This window comes from Strongylocentrotus purpuratus, unplaced genomic scaffold, assembly GCF_000002235.5.
Source record: "Strongylocentrotus purpuratus isolate Spur 01 unplaced genomic scaffold, Spur_5.0 spur5_scaffold_5, whole genome shotgun sequence".
Classification (NCBI taxonomy): domain Eukaryota; kingdom Metazoa; phylum Echinodermata; class Echinoidea; order Camarodonta; family Strongylocentrotidae; genus Strongylocentrotus; species Strongylocentrotus purpuratus.
In genome coordinates, this window is record NW_022145611.1 from 44,301,354 (window position 1) to 44,319,153 (window position 17,800).

General features: G+C 36.6%; 1 protein-coding gene across 1 annotated transcript in view; it reads left to right on the forward strand.

Annotated features, from left to right (window-relative positions):
* Positions 1–6,339: 6,339 nt before the first annotated feature.
* The window catches only part of LOC577806 (thrombospondin A), a gene marked incomplete at its 5' end in the record, with an annotated part of 45,844 nt that continues 34,383 nt past the window's right edge, over positions 6,340–17,800 (forward strand). The window contains 5 exon segments of the mRNA XM_030999832.1: positions 6,340–6,499; positions 15,989–16,458; positions 16,817–16,933; positions 17,114–17,207; positions 17,506–17,664. Of these exon segments, the coding sequence (XP_030855692.1) occupies positions 6,340–6,499; positions 15,989–16,458; positions 16,817–16,933; positions 17,114–17,207; positions 17,506–17,664 (1,000 nt within the window).

The window sequence follows — 17,800 nt, forward strand, 5'->3', positions numbered from 1 at the left end:
AAGATGGCAAATATGTGCGATGAAGACATAAACCTTGAATGTTACCACTAAAAGAATATACGATTTAGGATTAAAGCACGTACATCTATCATTGTCAATAGACCTATATTAACCTTACCACCCCATAGGATTCTCATACTATAGTTTCACACCTCTAGTTGCTAGTTTGCCAACTATCTTGTTTTGTTAGGCCGTTCTTGTGTAGCACATCATTCTGTCCTGACCCGGTCAGCTGATTGGCGGCAGGCGTGGTGTGCTTCTTTGATGTCTCACTGTGCATGGGCTTGTAGCATTTGGTAAATGTTACTGAAGAAATGGTGGCTTCATATCTATTTCATTACAGAAGAAAAAAGTGCTGGTGATAGGATTTATTTCGTTATGATAAACATAATCTGTATGATAGCAAATAGAACACAGATACGTGAACAAAACAGCCTATATGAATGATAGATTTAAAAGGATTGTATATATTAACAAATTAAATCAATTCAGATGGGAACTTAACATGAAGGCAGTGACAAAAAAAGACCCCCTCCCCCAAAAAGAAAAATATAAATGAATAAAAAAGGAATAAAAGAAAGATGAATGATTAAACCCTGTAAACTGCATTTAATCGTCTGAATTATGTTCGGTGAAATATTGGAAACTTATTTCAGGGTTATGAGTAATGTCTTGCCATGTTCTCCACAGTGTACCCTTGAATATGGAACTAAAATCATTTTCAAATGGTATCACATGTTAACGTTCACCTGTCTCAGGTTTACCGAGGAGACACCTCTTGGGTTTACTAACTGCTTTGCTTCTCTCGGTTAAGTTTTGAAGATATCTAGAGTGATGAGATTCAAATCCTTCTCAGTCTACTAACGGTGGATGAGCGTAATAATTGGCATAGTGTGCTGACTTTTATTTAGGCGGACATTCTTTAATTCCATCTCTTATCAACTCAATGTTTGATTTTTTTTTTTAGATTTATCATTTGGACACAACGCAGTATAGATATCCAATCGTTAACATTATCATTCTAAAATGTGATCGTTCCTACGATTTGAGATTTATAATAATCATGTCAAAGTTAAGTTTGGTAGAACTTGCACGACACGTTTTTATTTTATTCAGATGCCGTTTTCCAGAAAGTTCCCTTTTTTCTTGGTGCCCCCCCCCCCCACTTTGGAAGTCGCTCGGCAAATCTACTGCGTGTTCGCTAAAGCTACATTTATTCAAAAGAAAGATGGGAATGTCAGTATTTTAATCTGCTCCATTCGTTTTGCATTTAATCTGGCTAATTCTCCTGTCTACTTCTTGGTAAAATTATCATTCATTAAAACAGATAGCCTGCAAAATAGATAATATACCATTCTCCTTAAGAATGTTAGGAATCTGAACCTTTAGAGCGTAAGCTCTTGATTAGGTCTGCATGGCAGTGTAAAGAAGAGTTCGCTAGACGGGAACATACCAAGCCGTCAATCTTCTATCGTAGAAACATCATTATACCCTTATTGAGCTGAGGGAATGAAGACGTATTCGTTTTATGACTGATATTTTACTAATGACGTCTAATTGCAGAAAAATTTAAGATGATTAATCTTTCGATGAAAGACTTGTCGGATCATGAATGTGCAGTGAGTTTGAAGAAACGGCGAGTAAACGGCTACGACTGCCGGAAACCAAGAAATCTGGCAATCTCTAATCCAATGGTCCCCTAAGGAGGGTTGTCTTTATGGACAGCCTTATTTAGTACCAGTTTGAAGAAAAAACGTATGTAGTCAGAGACTAAGGAAGAGATTAAGGATGAAATAAATCACAATATTAAAAAGTGATTATGTTTAAGCTTTGTCTTGTAATATTTTGTTAACAAATACAGTAAACATTAATATGCTTGACACTGCATGATGCTGTAAATGGATAGAATCAAAACAAAATATATATACACTGTTGGTCATGATGGTGGAATATTTATTTTTACCCAGTTTAGGAAGGATTTTTAAAAATTATTTATTTCTAATAGATCTAGATAATGGCATACATTCTCAGATTTTATTGAATATTATATATTATATTCCTCTGTAGGGCCATGCATTATGGTTCAAGGCATGGCCACACAGAGGAATTTTTCCTGTAGGGGGCCGGGGGAAAATGCAATGAATTTTTGACAATTTATTGCATTTTCTTCGTTTGGGGGATTTGTGGAAGGGGCCGCGTACCCTAGCAAACACTGCGTACAGTCATGATTCAGGGGCTAAGCAATAGCCTCGTTACTGTGAGGCCAGGATAAAAATCGTGCTGATCAGCTATATTATTGCCTTTTGTGAGGCATTAATCCTCATTACTGTCAATTATGATTTAAGGACGTAGGTTCCCTAGCTGATTAGCATAGTAGCACACATATGATATAGCAGTCACGCAAAACAAACACTCGCAATTTAATATTCAATAAATCTGAGAATGTATGCCATTATCTAGATCTATTAGAAATAATAATTTTTAAAAATCCTTCCCTAAACTGGGGTAAAAATAAATATTCCACCATTATGACCAACAGTGTAGATATAATTTGGTGGCGATTTACACAACCCTTATTTGAATAGATGTTTTATTACAATTTAGATTTGTAACTGGCCATTTTACTTGCTCGTATACTTATATAGAGTATTGATTTCTCATCCAAAAGTCCATGACATGTCATTGAAAAATTATCGTAAAACGGAACGCGAACTGCAGATATCTTGTCAATCCAAGGCACATGATACGATACACAATCCAAAATTCCAATGGTACATGTAGTTATAAAACATTGTTAGCCTAGATTGATTTCATGGAGCATGCGCAGTGATTTGATGATATCAAGGTAAAGATAGTTCAGGATGCAGCTCCTTGAGACGAGGCCGAACCACATGGCCAAACCACCAAGATATCCAACCAACCACGTCATGACATCGCATATCAAACTTAAAGGCAAAATGTAAGTTACTTTCAACAGTACTGCATTCTCATTTGCCAAATAAAGTTATCTCTGATGCTACGAATTGAATTTAAATATTGTTCAAATATCAAGATGGTTATTTCTACCACTGCATAGATAAAGACCAGAACAAGAAAGCGTTTGCGTATGACAGGCCTGATCGTTTGGACGGAACTAGCATGACTTTCCAGAGCGGATGACAATCCTGTCTTTCGTCTTACAATCAGCAACAGTGAACGATTCATTCACGACAAAAGAAAAACCGCAGTCTGTCTAGAACAGGATAGACCCACCGTCGTTTTTGGGCCAAGGTCTGCCTATTGGATCAACTGGCTATGGAACTGCTCTTAATATCATTCATTTATCTCAAGCATTGTATCATCGTGTATGAAAACCTTTTGTCTAGAAACCTTGAAACACTAAGTAAAATAGGTGGCTAATTGAGAGATCAAATCGTCCACAAACAGAAGGGTCTTCTATGTCTCGTACAGGAGGCCATTGACCAGCTGATCCCCCAATATAATGTTAGCCATGAAGATTGGTCCAACTTCAATTATTGTATACTCAATCAGTCTCTAGATGACTCTAGTTTGGAACTGAATCCGCTTTTTAATAGTCAGAGCTAGTTTGGGGGACAAATTGGCAACTCGTCGTAACCAGCTTCTATTAGGAATATAAAACTATTCATTTTTCTTCGTTGATAAGCGCATTATTACTCCTATTATCATTTTGTTTATGGGCAACTTTTTCATATAAAAAATTATGTGGACTTAAATAAATGAACAGAAGCATGGAATGTACACATTCTTTAAGTTATCGTTTGGTGGAATTAACCTCTAAACCCCATTGATTTGTCACTTTACAGCATGCATTTTGTTATATGTAATTTTGAAACCATATTGGAAAAGAGGCTTCCCTTTTTCATGTAAACCTATTAGTCCTTTTTCCATTGATATAGACATAGCTCAAGCATGACATGAAGGCCTTTAAGAGCATTGGCTCTCACGCTCTGTTTTTCATTACGACACATACTGTGTACATGAACAGATGCGTCCTGTTTTCAACAATAGCAATAATCACTTTATCACAAGTCGCAATTCAACACAGTTGACTTTTGTCAATATGGTTTACTATTTTTCTTATAATCAATGGCCTAATTGGAAATCAGTAGATGAAATAAAACAGTCGGCTACTGGGAGACCGCACATAATCGAATCATCACCCCTCTTACTCTGGCAGTTTGGGACTGGTGTTCGTCAGCTCCAAAATAATGGAGTATGGAATCGAAATAGATTATGATTCCAAGAGGAGCAACAGCGAAGATATTCAGTGTATCGACATGAAAGAATGTTGATCTACATTTGTTAAATTACATTCTCTATTTGTGAATTATTGGAGTATAAGTAAAAAAGCAACTAAATCAGGGTATTTTAAAGTCAATATTTGATTTATTATTTGCAGGAGACTATATATGAATGTTTGATTTGCTTGTTTCCTATAGAAAAGAAGCAAATAAATCAAAGTAATTTAATAGTAGACTCTCATACTTTAGAAGTTGGTTCCACCTTGTCACATAGGATTTGTAAAATAGTTCTGACAGGTTTGTCACAAGGAAGAGCAGAGATGATATGGGATGGGTTACATGGTGAAGTCACTGCCTATCCGTTCTTTCAAAAGCCAACAATATAATAGACTTTAAACATTTATTGTACTGTATGAAACAAACAATAAAATTGGATGAGTAGAATTTGGTCATGATTGGAGAGAAAGATGATTGGACGTGTCACAGGAATCAAACCATTTTGATTTCGAAATGATACACGGATATTTCTTGGCTCTGAGCATCATAAAGTGTCACGACATATTATCAGACGGTGGCTTTTCATTTGATGGACTGATCAACAAGGACATCATCAAAACATCATCCTTTTGCTATCAGCGGAAACCTATTGATTTGGAGAAAAAAAAGTGGACTGAAAGTACTTTGATAGTCAGTTTTGACGGTTATTAATGACTCAAAATATGCCAACATTGAAGAGGAAAACCCCTTCCTTCTTGCAGGAAAGAACAGGTATCCGTCACTGTTTCCTCTCTTCTCTTCATGATGATTAAATCATTGTAAAAAAGTACAAAAGAGTCACGCAAATAACCACCCCCGCTCACTTTCCAATGATCATGATCATATTTTTAAAATGTATGCCTATAGAGATGTGGGCATCAGGTAACATTAAATCACACACACTCAAGGGTAAGGGGATATGCAAAGGGTAGAAGAGAAATGGAATGGGTTAAAGATATTACCCTCTTTCGATCTGGCCATGATGTCATAATCGGACAGCAGCCTAGATTCCAAACATGTCCTGACACCCTTGACTGAAAGTTACCCTTGACATTCATGTAACAAGCGAATGTTCTCCCTGGTATTTCTAAATGGGTCATTAGCGAAGAAAATGAAGGACGTGAGACCTCCCCCCTCCATCTAACCCTGAAATTGAATTCTGTCATCATAGTAATGTATCTCAGCCGGTAATCATCATGTGCATGGATCTATCATCTAATAACAAGCGTCATGGGTCATCAAAAGTTTACATCTATACTTTTCAACTTCCTTAATATTTCCTCCACCAAAGTGAGATAATGTCAACTCCATAATTATGATGTTGAGCTTTTCTAGAAGTTACTTGGCAATTAATATCACCAAAAGAACTTCTTATTAAAGACGTTACATTCTTATCTAGATTCGAAATACCATACTGAGTTGTTACTATAGCAACTGCGACCTTCTGTTCGCAGACACGTTTGCCGTGTATTGATATTAAGTACAGTACCAAATAGACTATTGCAGATGACTCACAAATAATTACTACTTTTTGAAAAGCAATTATGACAAATACCGAGGATAAAGACCAATGATGTATGAATGAATCAGATGATTTGAATTGGTGATCCCATATTTGCCCCGGTGACCTTTCATCCGGTCTATATGGTTATTAGCATGATTATGATATATTATAGGGTTAGGGTTAGCTTTAGTGGTGGTTCTAGAATTGATGTTTAGAGTTCGACTTGTAGATATATCAATCTCAATTATGTATATTATATAGTATTACGAACTTTTTCCATAACAATACAATAATTTATACAGTAGGCTTGCGGATGCACCATGTAAGAGAGAGGGAGGATTGAGGAATCCTGAAAAAGGACTCTCGGTAATCTTTCTTGAGGGTGTGTATTCCTGAAGCAAGCCTACTGTATATCTACATCACCATGCAAGCCGATACTTACAAGCAGCATCTAATACAATAATTGTTTAATATAATTAGTATTACATGATCTCATAAGAGGATGAACTATATATGTATATTTGTTCTTTCCTGCAGGGTATCATAGAAGATGTGAAGTTTATCTTTGGTCAGCGAGGTACTCGTATTCTCCGTCTACAAGGATGTGATATCGAGGCCAGCTCCAGCCAATCGTCAAGCTCAGATATATCACCAGATTTCGGTGGACAAAGTCATGACAGTCAACTCTCACCGTTCGGTAAGTACAGTCTCATCCAATGCACATGCACCCACAAAACTGTAAAACCTGCATGAAATAGAGAACGAAGATTTTAAAAAGCGCATTAAAATAGGGCGGACACGGGATATTTGTTACAATTCTTCATTCTTCTCTCTTTTTATTTGAATAAAAACACAATTAAAATAGATTCGTACCTTGTAAATTATATCACCTGATATCATTACGCTTCTAATCTTTTGGAAAAGGATATTAGCCACTAAAACAAAAAAATGTATAGAAATAGGAGGACACCCATATCAAAATAAGGAGACGTCTGCATAAGTCATCAATCTCAGTTTGATATGCAATAGACCATGATTGACCCTACTCCAATCAAAGATACCCTCTGAATATGATTGCAACCACTTGTGCAAATCAGTCAACGTCATTCTTGTTTTGATGACATCATCTAAGAATCTTTTGAAAACTCTCTCTACTCGAGTGAGAAAAATAGAAAAGAAAACACAATGTTTGTAGGTGAGTGTTGATTTAAATCTTAGCTAGTCTCAAGTTCAACGCTTTAGTAGTAGTGTCTGTGTTCGGGATTTGTTTGGAGGTATTCTCAGTCAAGGTCATGGTTGTATTCTAACGACACCTTGTCTTTTATCGGCCATCCTATTCCCACAGATAGGTCCTGCCCATCTATAAGGTTATCATAACCAAACACATCAAATTTTCCCAGTAGCACGCTATATGCGATTCTACTTTTTTGTATAGCATTATATGACATTGAAGCAAGGTTTCCGACTATTTCGACCGTTTGTCATCCTAAAAAAGAATCAATGTGATGGGAACTTTGTCGATGAAAATGAAAGCGGTGAGGATTGCGGAAATGTTTATGCAAGGTTGTTTTCACAGACTACATTGTAGCCCCATATCACATTTTAACACGGCTTACCTCAACGATTCTTAAGCTGTATTGCTTGTTTTTTTAACATTCAATTAAATGGCATATAGAAGAGAAATAATTTTTGATATCAAAGCCCATTCCCCAGTTCTCGTAATGACGGGAGTCACTCATGTATGACGTAGTCAAAGGAATACATCTGATTTGGAGCCACACCCTAAGCCCTTACGCGATGGTCTTGTGGCGTGACAAATTGAAGGGGAGGGGGGGGGGGGGGGGGGGGGGGGGGTTAATACAAAATTCCAACACGCCATAAAATCAATACAAAAGGACATGATTAGATGGGTTACCCCCCCCCCTCACTATGCATCTGTGCACTGTTATATTGTAGCTTGGTTTTGTTTCCTCTTCTTGAAATTGAATTGAGCTACTGCATTGGGCATACCAGAGTAATTTATTTTAAAAATATCAATACTTAAAATTGTTGTAATCTTTCAAAAATCAATCTAAAATATTTATGATAGGGTAATGACGCATTTGATTCTCAAATGTTGCAGCTTCTCAGCACAATGTAATATTTTTTGTATATTTTATTTCCCGCTCGAATCGTGTTATGCTGAGCAGTAAACGGGTAGGGCCAGGTGTACAGCGAGACATAATTGGATCACACTGGGGACACTCCAAGTCTGTAATGTATTTTGCAGCAAACCTTACTGTTAAATTCTAGCCAGCTGTGACTTCTTCGAGGAGCCTACCAGATAAAATTTTTCCTCCTCCTCCTCCTTCTCCTCCTCTTCCTATTGTTATTGTTGTTTGGTAGCAAACTCTTTCATTTTGTGTTGTTTCATTTTTGAGGGGATATATTTTGGAGTGAATGCACTTGCTGCGATCTATTCGAGCTTGATCAGCGATCGGACTCACCTTTGACATACGTTCTTACACGGCCCTGAAAACACAGATGTTAGAGGAACAGGATCGGGAGTAGACAAAAGTCTTTTCGCTCACTCAGCCTATTTTCTCTGGATTCCCACACAGCGCAGCCGCAGACAGATAGAGACGAAGAACTTGTCTTCTTTCATATGAAAGGTCATCAAATATGGAAGTTGTGCTCCCTTAGGGCGTATCACAAAAACAAAAATAGTCAAATTGAGTTATTAGTTACTGAAATGAGTCTACCCAATTCTTCTACCATGCAGGCTGGATGGTGACATAGGCCCATGGAAGACAGAGAGCTTCGGGAAGTCAGAAATAGTTTAATATTTCCTGGCTATGATTGATCACATTTCTTTGATTTCCTCTCTATCTTCAATGTGACATACGTGATACTCCATTATTTACCTGTCTAATGCCCACTTATCTTATTTCCCGAGATCTTATCTCTCACATGAAAACAAACGTTTTTGTCATTTCACGAGTAAAATAAGATTGTGATGATGGCAAGAGATGTAACATGCGATAATGCCGATGACAGCTTAGGTATTAAATCAATTTCCTCTCTTTCAACAATGAACAATGTATAAATTGTATTATCATGCGACTTGGCATTATATTTTGTTATACTGTTAAGAAATTTTTATTTTCAATCATCCATCTGTTTTATAAATACAAAAATGCATGATTTTCCATTTAGATTCAAAATATCAACCCAAAATTACGAATGACGTTTTTTATTGCATATTTGTTATGAAATGAGGCATAGTGTGGGGCCGTGTGTATAAACTCCTCCCACATGATATTACTATTGATAGTAATGATAGTTCTAGGAGGGAGAGAACGGGATCACGTGACATTCAGGAGAAAGGTTGATCATGACACTTCTCTTTGTGGAAAACGATGCTCAGGGTCTTGGCGTTACCTTGAAAACCAAGTATTGGCATATCAGAAATACGTATAAAACCTATCACAAATGATCATACATTTTACGACAGTTTGTTTAATAATTGCATTCAAGGATATGGCAAGAAAAATCACTTTTATTTTGTTGTTATTGTTTCAAAATATAGAGAATGTTATTTCTTTATCCAGCTGTTTGTAAGTATATTTGAAAATAATAAAATTAGGGGAAAAACGAATAGCAGACCACTGAATTTTCGACCTTTCGATTGATTCGAATGGCTATAGACAGACGACCAAAAGTTAACATAAAACATATCGAATGATGCTTGGTTTCTAAGCTGAGACATACACGCAGACGACATGGGTTGGTTGTCATGGAATGTTAGTGTTGATTTACCCGCCAACTCGACTCTGACGTATGTAAACAGATCAAATACAATCAGACAGCTTGACAAGTCAATTTCAATCACGTTTACAAGTCAAAGTTCACGATCACCAATTCATTCATATACCTAAATTGATGTGAAACATTCCATCTCCGGAACCTGATGAAATCCACATTAAAACAAATTTCTTCATCAATACAGGATTGTTAAAAAAATCCTTCATTTTAATCTTAAGATATATTTTGGGATGATTGTTGCGAATAACCAATAACCAATAACCAAAGTAAGAATTATACACGAAATACTTTAGAGTCTTCTGGTGCTCATCGTGGCAAACTTTGTTGCACGTTGTCAAAAGTTGTAAAAATGATAAGCTTAATTTCATTTTTTAAAGGTGAGCGTTTCTTGCCAATTATTAATTTTATTCATATTTTAGTAAGTGTAAGTTAAGCAAATCGCTATCAACATTGTATTAGAGATTGAATAAAATATGATGTAAGAGATTGACGGCGGTCACATAAAAGTAGTTTTTTGTTAAATGTTAGCATGTTAGAAATGCACGGAGTGGTATGCTAATAACAATAGCCTACATATTGACCCCAATTGGATCCTTACAACTACTTACAGTCGAATTAGAATTGTTTTATGATAGTCAGAATTTCTTTCTTTGTACTAAATTGGTATGCAAGTATGACGACAATTTATCAATCTTCGTACCATGGCTGCGTTTTAAATGCCTTTACCTTTATTGTATTATAAAGGAGGAAACAAATACAAAACTCTCGGACGGGAAAAAAAATATTTCGATGATTGAATTATAGCAAATTGAACGACCTTCATTACAGAAATATGTGCGTTTTGTTTGATTTGATTTGCTTGTAAATGTGACCCAGATGAGCGGTAAAAACGTGAAGAATGGGACGAAGTTTTGACCATCAATCATTAGGATGAATAGGGCAATCAACTGGTCTGATAGGTCAATGCTAACTGACCATGGTCGTGACGTTGAACTCGACCTAAACAAATGGTATATTTGTTAAGAAAACAAAAACAAAACAACACAACAAAATAAAGTTTCCGCTCAGAATTTGCGGCTACATTTAAATGGATATTAAGATCGTTGATATCGTTCACAAGATTCTGAAATATTACTAGTTTCTCTGTATTTTTTTCTTTCTTTAATTTGTAAGATACATTTAGTGTAACTCGATTCCTTCTGTTCATCCGGTGTAGCCAATATTTACACATGATTGATTTTGTGAAGAAGCCCGCATATCAAATCTCACTTCTCAGTACTGATAAGAAAAGTATTATTATGCTAGACAGGAGCCCCCTTTTAATTCTTCTTATATAATCGATGCATAAAACTCCCGATAACTTACTAGGCCCGTTTACACATGTCAACTTAGTGTGAGTTGGATCGCGATGCAAAGATTGATTTTTTCTTTTGGCGACCATTCACACACAGTGAGAATTCTCGCTCGAAGGTAAGAACATCGAATTGTGCATGCGTGAATCTCGACAATGTATGGGCGCTTGGAATCATGGGATTAAAAAATATATATATATTTCTGATTCTCAGTACCATTCATACACACACAGCGCCCTGCAAACTATCGCAATGCAAAAATCGATATTTAAATCTCACTTTTTTCGTAGGTGTGAACGCCCTTAGTGGTATCTCAAACACGAAAGCTAAATAAGCATAACACTGTAATCATTCATCTAAAGAATTACAGTAGTAAATAGTTTCTGAGAGAACAGAGTCAAGAAGACATTCAATGTCGGGTGCTTTAGTAGGTTTAACCTCCCTGGTTTATCGTCACAAAAGGAAACATGGTTTGCAGGATTACAAGACTCAAAAGTAGTTCCTGAAATTATATGATTTCCACCACGTAACAGGCTCAATCTATTCCATTATAGTGATCAGGCGGTTTATCTATGCATGTACAAATATATTTCTGTCTGTGTATCCATCTATCTTTCAATTTATTTGACTATCTAGTATCTACTTATTCCATGAGCAGACGAAGTTGCTTTAACAAGCTTCTGGATACATTCCTTTCAAACAGACCATGTTATTCCTTGAAATTGGAATCAAATAACGTGGCTTTAATATTTACCGATGAAAACAGGTGGTGTCTGCAACATTCCAATACTACATCATGCTTTCTCTTCATAAACATGCTGACTAAGAGAAATTTTAGTCGGAGTTCAATGTTCTTCTCTTGCCTAAACCGAATGATGTCAAATGCTATCACCATGGTAACTGATTAATAAGAACGAAAATTTTCCAAAAGAAGTATTTTAAGATGTATTCATAACAATCGCCCCGTTTTCATAAAAATGATTAGATATTTTAGTATGTTAGAGTACAGAAAATTGTTGAATAGTATGATAACTTGAATCCGATACGTAACTCAGTTTAGAGAGAGAGAGAGAGAGAGAGGGGGAGGGATAGATCAGGTCACCATAATTTAACCTGATAAATGCCAATGGGCTTTAAAGGTACTATGTCCCGTTTGCATGCCAATAAATGAAAAGGTTAAATTCCAACGGCATTTGAAAGATAATACTAATTTAGAACTTCCCTAAAAAAAGGGGCTTGAAAATGTCTGTAAGTGGGAAAATAATGACCATTCGTTGTCGAATAGTAAGAGCTATAGAGCCAGTAAGTAATAGTCTAATTTTCAGATCGTTGTACCGAATGGTCGTACGTTTTATGGCTGCAAAGGGACATAGTATTTTTAAGAGCTCTTTCAACCATAATAGCATTTCGATGTTATTTTTTAATGTGATTCTCTATGTCTCCTTCTATTATTCACTTCATGAATTTAATAACCAGTTCTAATCACTCCAATGCATCTGCTTATTTGCTACCTTGCTGGCGCCTGTAGTAATAGTTGAATGACAGAATTATTTTTATAGCAGGCAATAATTACTTTGTCCTTTAAACTAATCCATGAAATAGTTTTATTTTCTAGAATCTAGCTATAAATTCAAATGAAATCTCTAATGATTGATGTGAATATATCAAAAAGTTCATCATGACGACCTTTGTATAAAATAAGTATTTATCCGCTACTTTTAAAGATTTTGCTGAAAGATAATCAGTTTAGAAATTGGGGGGATAGAGCATTTGCATCAGCAGCTCCTTCTTTGTGGAATAAGTTACCTCTCTCTATTCAGACGGTCAACACTCTCTCTTCTTTCAAAACTGGGCTTAAAACTCACCTGATGCTCAATGCATATTGTTAAATTTATGTTGAATATGTTGAATATTAATTTAAATTTATTTGTATGCGCCTTGAGGATCTCTAGAGATGGATATGTTGCGTTTTATAAATATTGTTATTATTATTATTATTAACTGTGAAAAGAAACTCACAACTTTATAATGACCATTTCGAATACAGAGCTGATGTTCATCTATAGAGGGGGGAATATAATAACTACAAAGAAAATCTGTAGCCCATTGCGAGTTAAAAGTTAAAGATAAATTAAGTTCTGGTTCTGGACATCTTTGTGTTGGTTTCCAACTCTGGTTTTCACCTGTCTGGTCGGAACTCGAATTCTATGGTCCGGAGGTGTTTTTCATACTAAGACGACCTCAACCATAGTCCAATAGACAAACAGTTGAATACGCAACGAATGTTTGTTTCATCTCACATACCTAGACCATTCATCATTTTCTTTATATTTGTTTCTCTGTCCATAAGGAATTCCCTTCTTACATGATTCGTTTTGATTCCTTTCTTCTTGGCCTGTAAATTATAGTCATTTAAATCAACCTGAGATGACGGCGTTTCTCGAGAAGAAAGAAAAGTCGGAGCATTTGTGAAGATAGATGAGCAACAGGGAAGGGAGAGTGACAGATAACCTTGTGTGTAGTTAGTAATTGCGTATGAGAATTCAGCAGTGCGTCCTATATGAATGGGTGTGAGCACACAATCGGTCTCTCTAGGTCTTCTTGTTATCTTCAATGAGGTCTGTCTTTCTGATAATACTTGTCATGTTTGGTTTATTTGCTTAGATGCGCCAGAAAACGCTGACTGAATCGGATATTTCCCAATATTTGAGGATGGTTGATGAAGAGTAGCGATAGTTTACTCCTGCTGTGTAAAACCCCATGGGTTATCATCCTCACGTCACTATCTCTCCCTTCCTGCACGTTGAAACAAAATCAAAATATGTAGCATCTTCTTCTCACTAAATTTTTATTACTTTTTACAGTCGGACGATAATTAAACAGCAGTTAACGACGGACAGATAATGATGTGTCAGTCAATTTTTATTATGTTATACATTCGTGTAATATTCGGTATCCTAACTATAGCTACTTAAATACTAGTATCCAATGTAATGCTACTCAATTTTAAAGTACATTATCGACATTCGTACCATGTTTAAGACTGGTAAAACCTTCAATTTAGGACTTTTCAGAGGCTGGTCTGATATGTCAAAACATGTTATGTGTTGCATTTTCGGCATTTAGATGAAAATCATAATAGACGCTGAACAAATGAACAGTGTGTAGTCTATGTACGTGGTCTGCCTGGGGTCTATGTATGCATCATGTCTGCGCAGTTGTATAAGTGGCAGAGGAAATCAAACGAATGTCCTTCAGTTATTTTGGTGAATATCACATACTTTTATGATTCATGGAGTTGTTTCGAGAATAAACTTTATTTTCTTTCGTTTAGTTTCGACAGATGGATATCTTTCATCAGTGACCTGTGAACTAAAGCTTGTGTGATGTCATTACTGACTGCTAACTAGTCTTGTCTAAAAGCCTACAAGTATCGATAATATCACTTAAAAACCGTGGTTTTGCAGAGCAAAGCTTCGATTATCAAGCCTATGCTTTTTGTTTGAACCCTTTTTTCTTTCTCACAAAACACAATATCCAATGAGCGATATGTTACAAACATGATGCGAAGCTGCCTACTATAAATAGTCCTGACATGTATTATTACTTACTCCATTTGAATTTTGGATCCTACAATGTTTATCTGTTAGGCTCTGCTTTGGTAAGCTCTTTGTCCTGGGTAAATCTGTTATTTGATGGTTTATTTTTGTAGGTGATCTTTTTGTACTTCTGTCTATGCTGATTATAGAAAAAAATAGAGGAACAACAATAGTTATAAATACAAGATGAGCATCCATGCATAATAGCTGCGTTGAGGCATGATTGCTGTTTATGGTGGCATGCGTTGTTTGCTAATGTGAAAGTCGCTTTTGTCCCAAGAGTTACAGTTTGTATGCTTTCTTCTCCTGATAGCTAAATGATGGGTGGTCTTTTAACGTTATACCCCCTCTTCTTGGCTGGAATGTGGATTGTACCTTATAGCAAAGAGATATTACAATGCTGGTATCTAGTGAAAGCATTCTTATGACACCTACTTTTCATTTCGTAGAAACACGTCAATGGGACTCACCCATTTGCGCCGACTGTTTGAACTGCGTTTTCACGTTTGAATGTTCCGTAAATAATACCTTAATTGTAGTCACATTGTCCGCCCATGCATGCACAGTGCTTGTGGAGTCTCATAATGCGTTTCTATTTTTCCAACATAACATGATAGAGAAATGTGTAAGAATCCTTAGATTTGAAAGGACTCGATGGACTGTACGATTTTCAATCGAGTCCAATCTTATGCTCAGTGAAAGATAATTATGGTTACCATCATTTCTATGCGTCTAACTATTTTTTTCTTAAAATTCACCTTTCCAGATAGCGCATTCATTGCAATTATGCAACAATTCACTACGCCTGCTCAAAGCAAAAAGGGTGTCAATTTATACCATTAACGAATATTTAATAACCCCCCTTCCTTTGGCTCTCAACAACTCTTTGGGCAAAAATTATACAATTATATATACATGATAGCTTAACATAAACGGTCAGGGAAGTCGCGTCGCTTTATTTTGTCCGAGGGGATAATATGTTGCAGCCAGGTTCTTACTCTACTCCCTTTACTGATACATAGACACATTGAGACAAACTTATCTTTTTCACAAGGCAAATTCAAGATAGTTATAAGGGGAAAGAATAAACATATTCATGAGATACCAATCCCATGCTTTGTGACTCGTTTAGATGAGGCGGTGCCTGAAGTGAAACAAACCTTCTTTATAGTAGAGTTTGCATCTTATACGAGTATTAATAAGGAATTGAGGAAAGAAAAGAAAGATTTTTCTCGCCAAAACGGGGACACACGGATACAATAAACAAGTCAAGAGAAATGCAATATTTTGAATCATGAAACTTCAACACTTCCACAGTGATTGAGTGTTAATAGGCCTGACGATGATCTCCATTGTCATAACAATTTTTCCTTCAGGTTTCCCCCGAATATTCCATGATCATAATCATAATTTGTTTATTCTTGTTTTCAGGTGGGGGACACGAAAGCATACCAGATGTTGGAGTCGGAGTCGGAGTAGGAGTCGGTGTGGGAGTAGGAGTAGGAGTTGGTCCTTTGGTCAGTCAACCAAATATCCACCCATCAGTCCATGAGGTCGAAACCCCTGAACAAGAAACAATCGCACCCGTACCCCCTAAGATGCCCGAAGTCCCAACCGTTCCCAATACTCCCCATACCGCGATCGAGCCCGGAGTCGTCGAGGGACCGCTCAATGACGGATCTCCGATGAATTACAATCTCCCGTCGCTATACCTTCCGAACAGTCCCGGATCGCACAATTTCGCAGAGCCGACAAACGGTGCGAGACCAATGCCGAACATGAATGATGTCATACCAAATGGTCAATGCGCTATCACATGTGATCAAATCTCGCAGTTACGAAATATGGTCGACGTGCTTTCACAGGGACAAGAAAATATCCTCACCAGGGTGACTGACATGGTAAGACATTCTGTATGAAACATTTGTTGTAACAAAAACATCAAATTTATTATGATAATTGTAGTTATGAAACTGCTTTCGGTCTTGGAAGGTATCAAAGCATGATGTTAAATTAGGGCATGTAGGCTTTATACCTTGAATACCTTGAATACCAAAGCTTCTGGAAGAAAGCCGTCTCCAGCTGCCGAGCTTCCAGATCTAACTTCAGGGGAAGGGGGGGGGGGGGTCCCAGCTGTTTCTTCCCAAGCATATTCTTATGATAAATTGACGTGCATCTGTAGTTCACTTTATGAAACAATGGGAAGATTTAATGTTAAAAGAATATGATTTTTATGATCTTTTTTGTTTTCATTATCAGGATAACAGAATACCAAGTCAAACTCCTCCCTGGTTAGATGGATGTTTCTATAAGAATGAGATCAGACAAAACTTCGAGGAATGGAAGGACGATGCCTGTACTACCTGCGAATGCAATGTAAGTACCTTTTCCTTCCTTTTTAACATAGATTTCCATGTTTTGAACGCCGGTTCGGTTACAATATGCATAATGACACTTTTGCATTTGATTTGTAAGTTTGGTAATACAGTAAATGGATTCATCTTCGAAATAATTTGCTTGAAAAATGAAATACACATTTGATTCTTTTTTATTCAGGCCCCTGCTGTGACGTGTCGTTTGATTGAATGTCAACCAATCACATGCCAGAATCCTATCATCAAACCAGGAGAATGCTGCCCTCAATGTCCAAGTAAGGTTTGAATACATTCTCGGCTAAGTTGATTTCTGTAGAATTTGATTTTTTTTTTTAATCCGTTTTTGTTGTATTTTTTCTTCTTCTTTGTAAGCATGATAAGAGTGTCAACTCCCTTGATTTCGTACCATAACATGTAATGTTCACCGTTTATTTCCCCCAGGTATTATTAACAGTCAAAGCTTCCACATTTAATCTGTCCCATGACTTTTAGAAGATAATGTTTATTCGCAACTGGAAATTAATAGATGTAATTAATCTTTCCTTAATTTAATATGATGTTTTTAACGTGTAGATGAGGAGCAGGGATGGAGTGATTGGACCGAATGGACATCTTGTTCAGTTACTTGTGGTTCTGGTACCATGCAGAGAGGACGCTCGTGTGATAGGATGAGGTATCCCTGTAACGGACGAAGTGTGGAGACCAGGAACTGCATCCGGGACTCGTGTGTCTGTAAGTCTCTTTACTTGTATCCATCACTGGTATCAAGATCGGTAAGAGAATGAATAAAAGAGAGAGAGAGAGAGAGAGAGAGAGAAATAAGAAGAAGAAGACAGAAATGATATAGTCGGGTGACCTGCTGACGGTG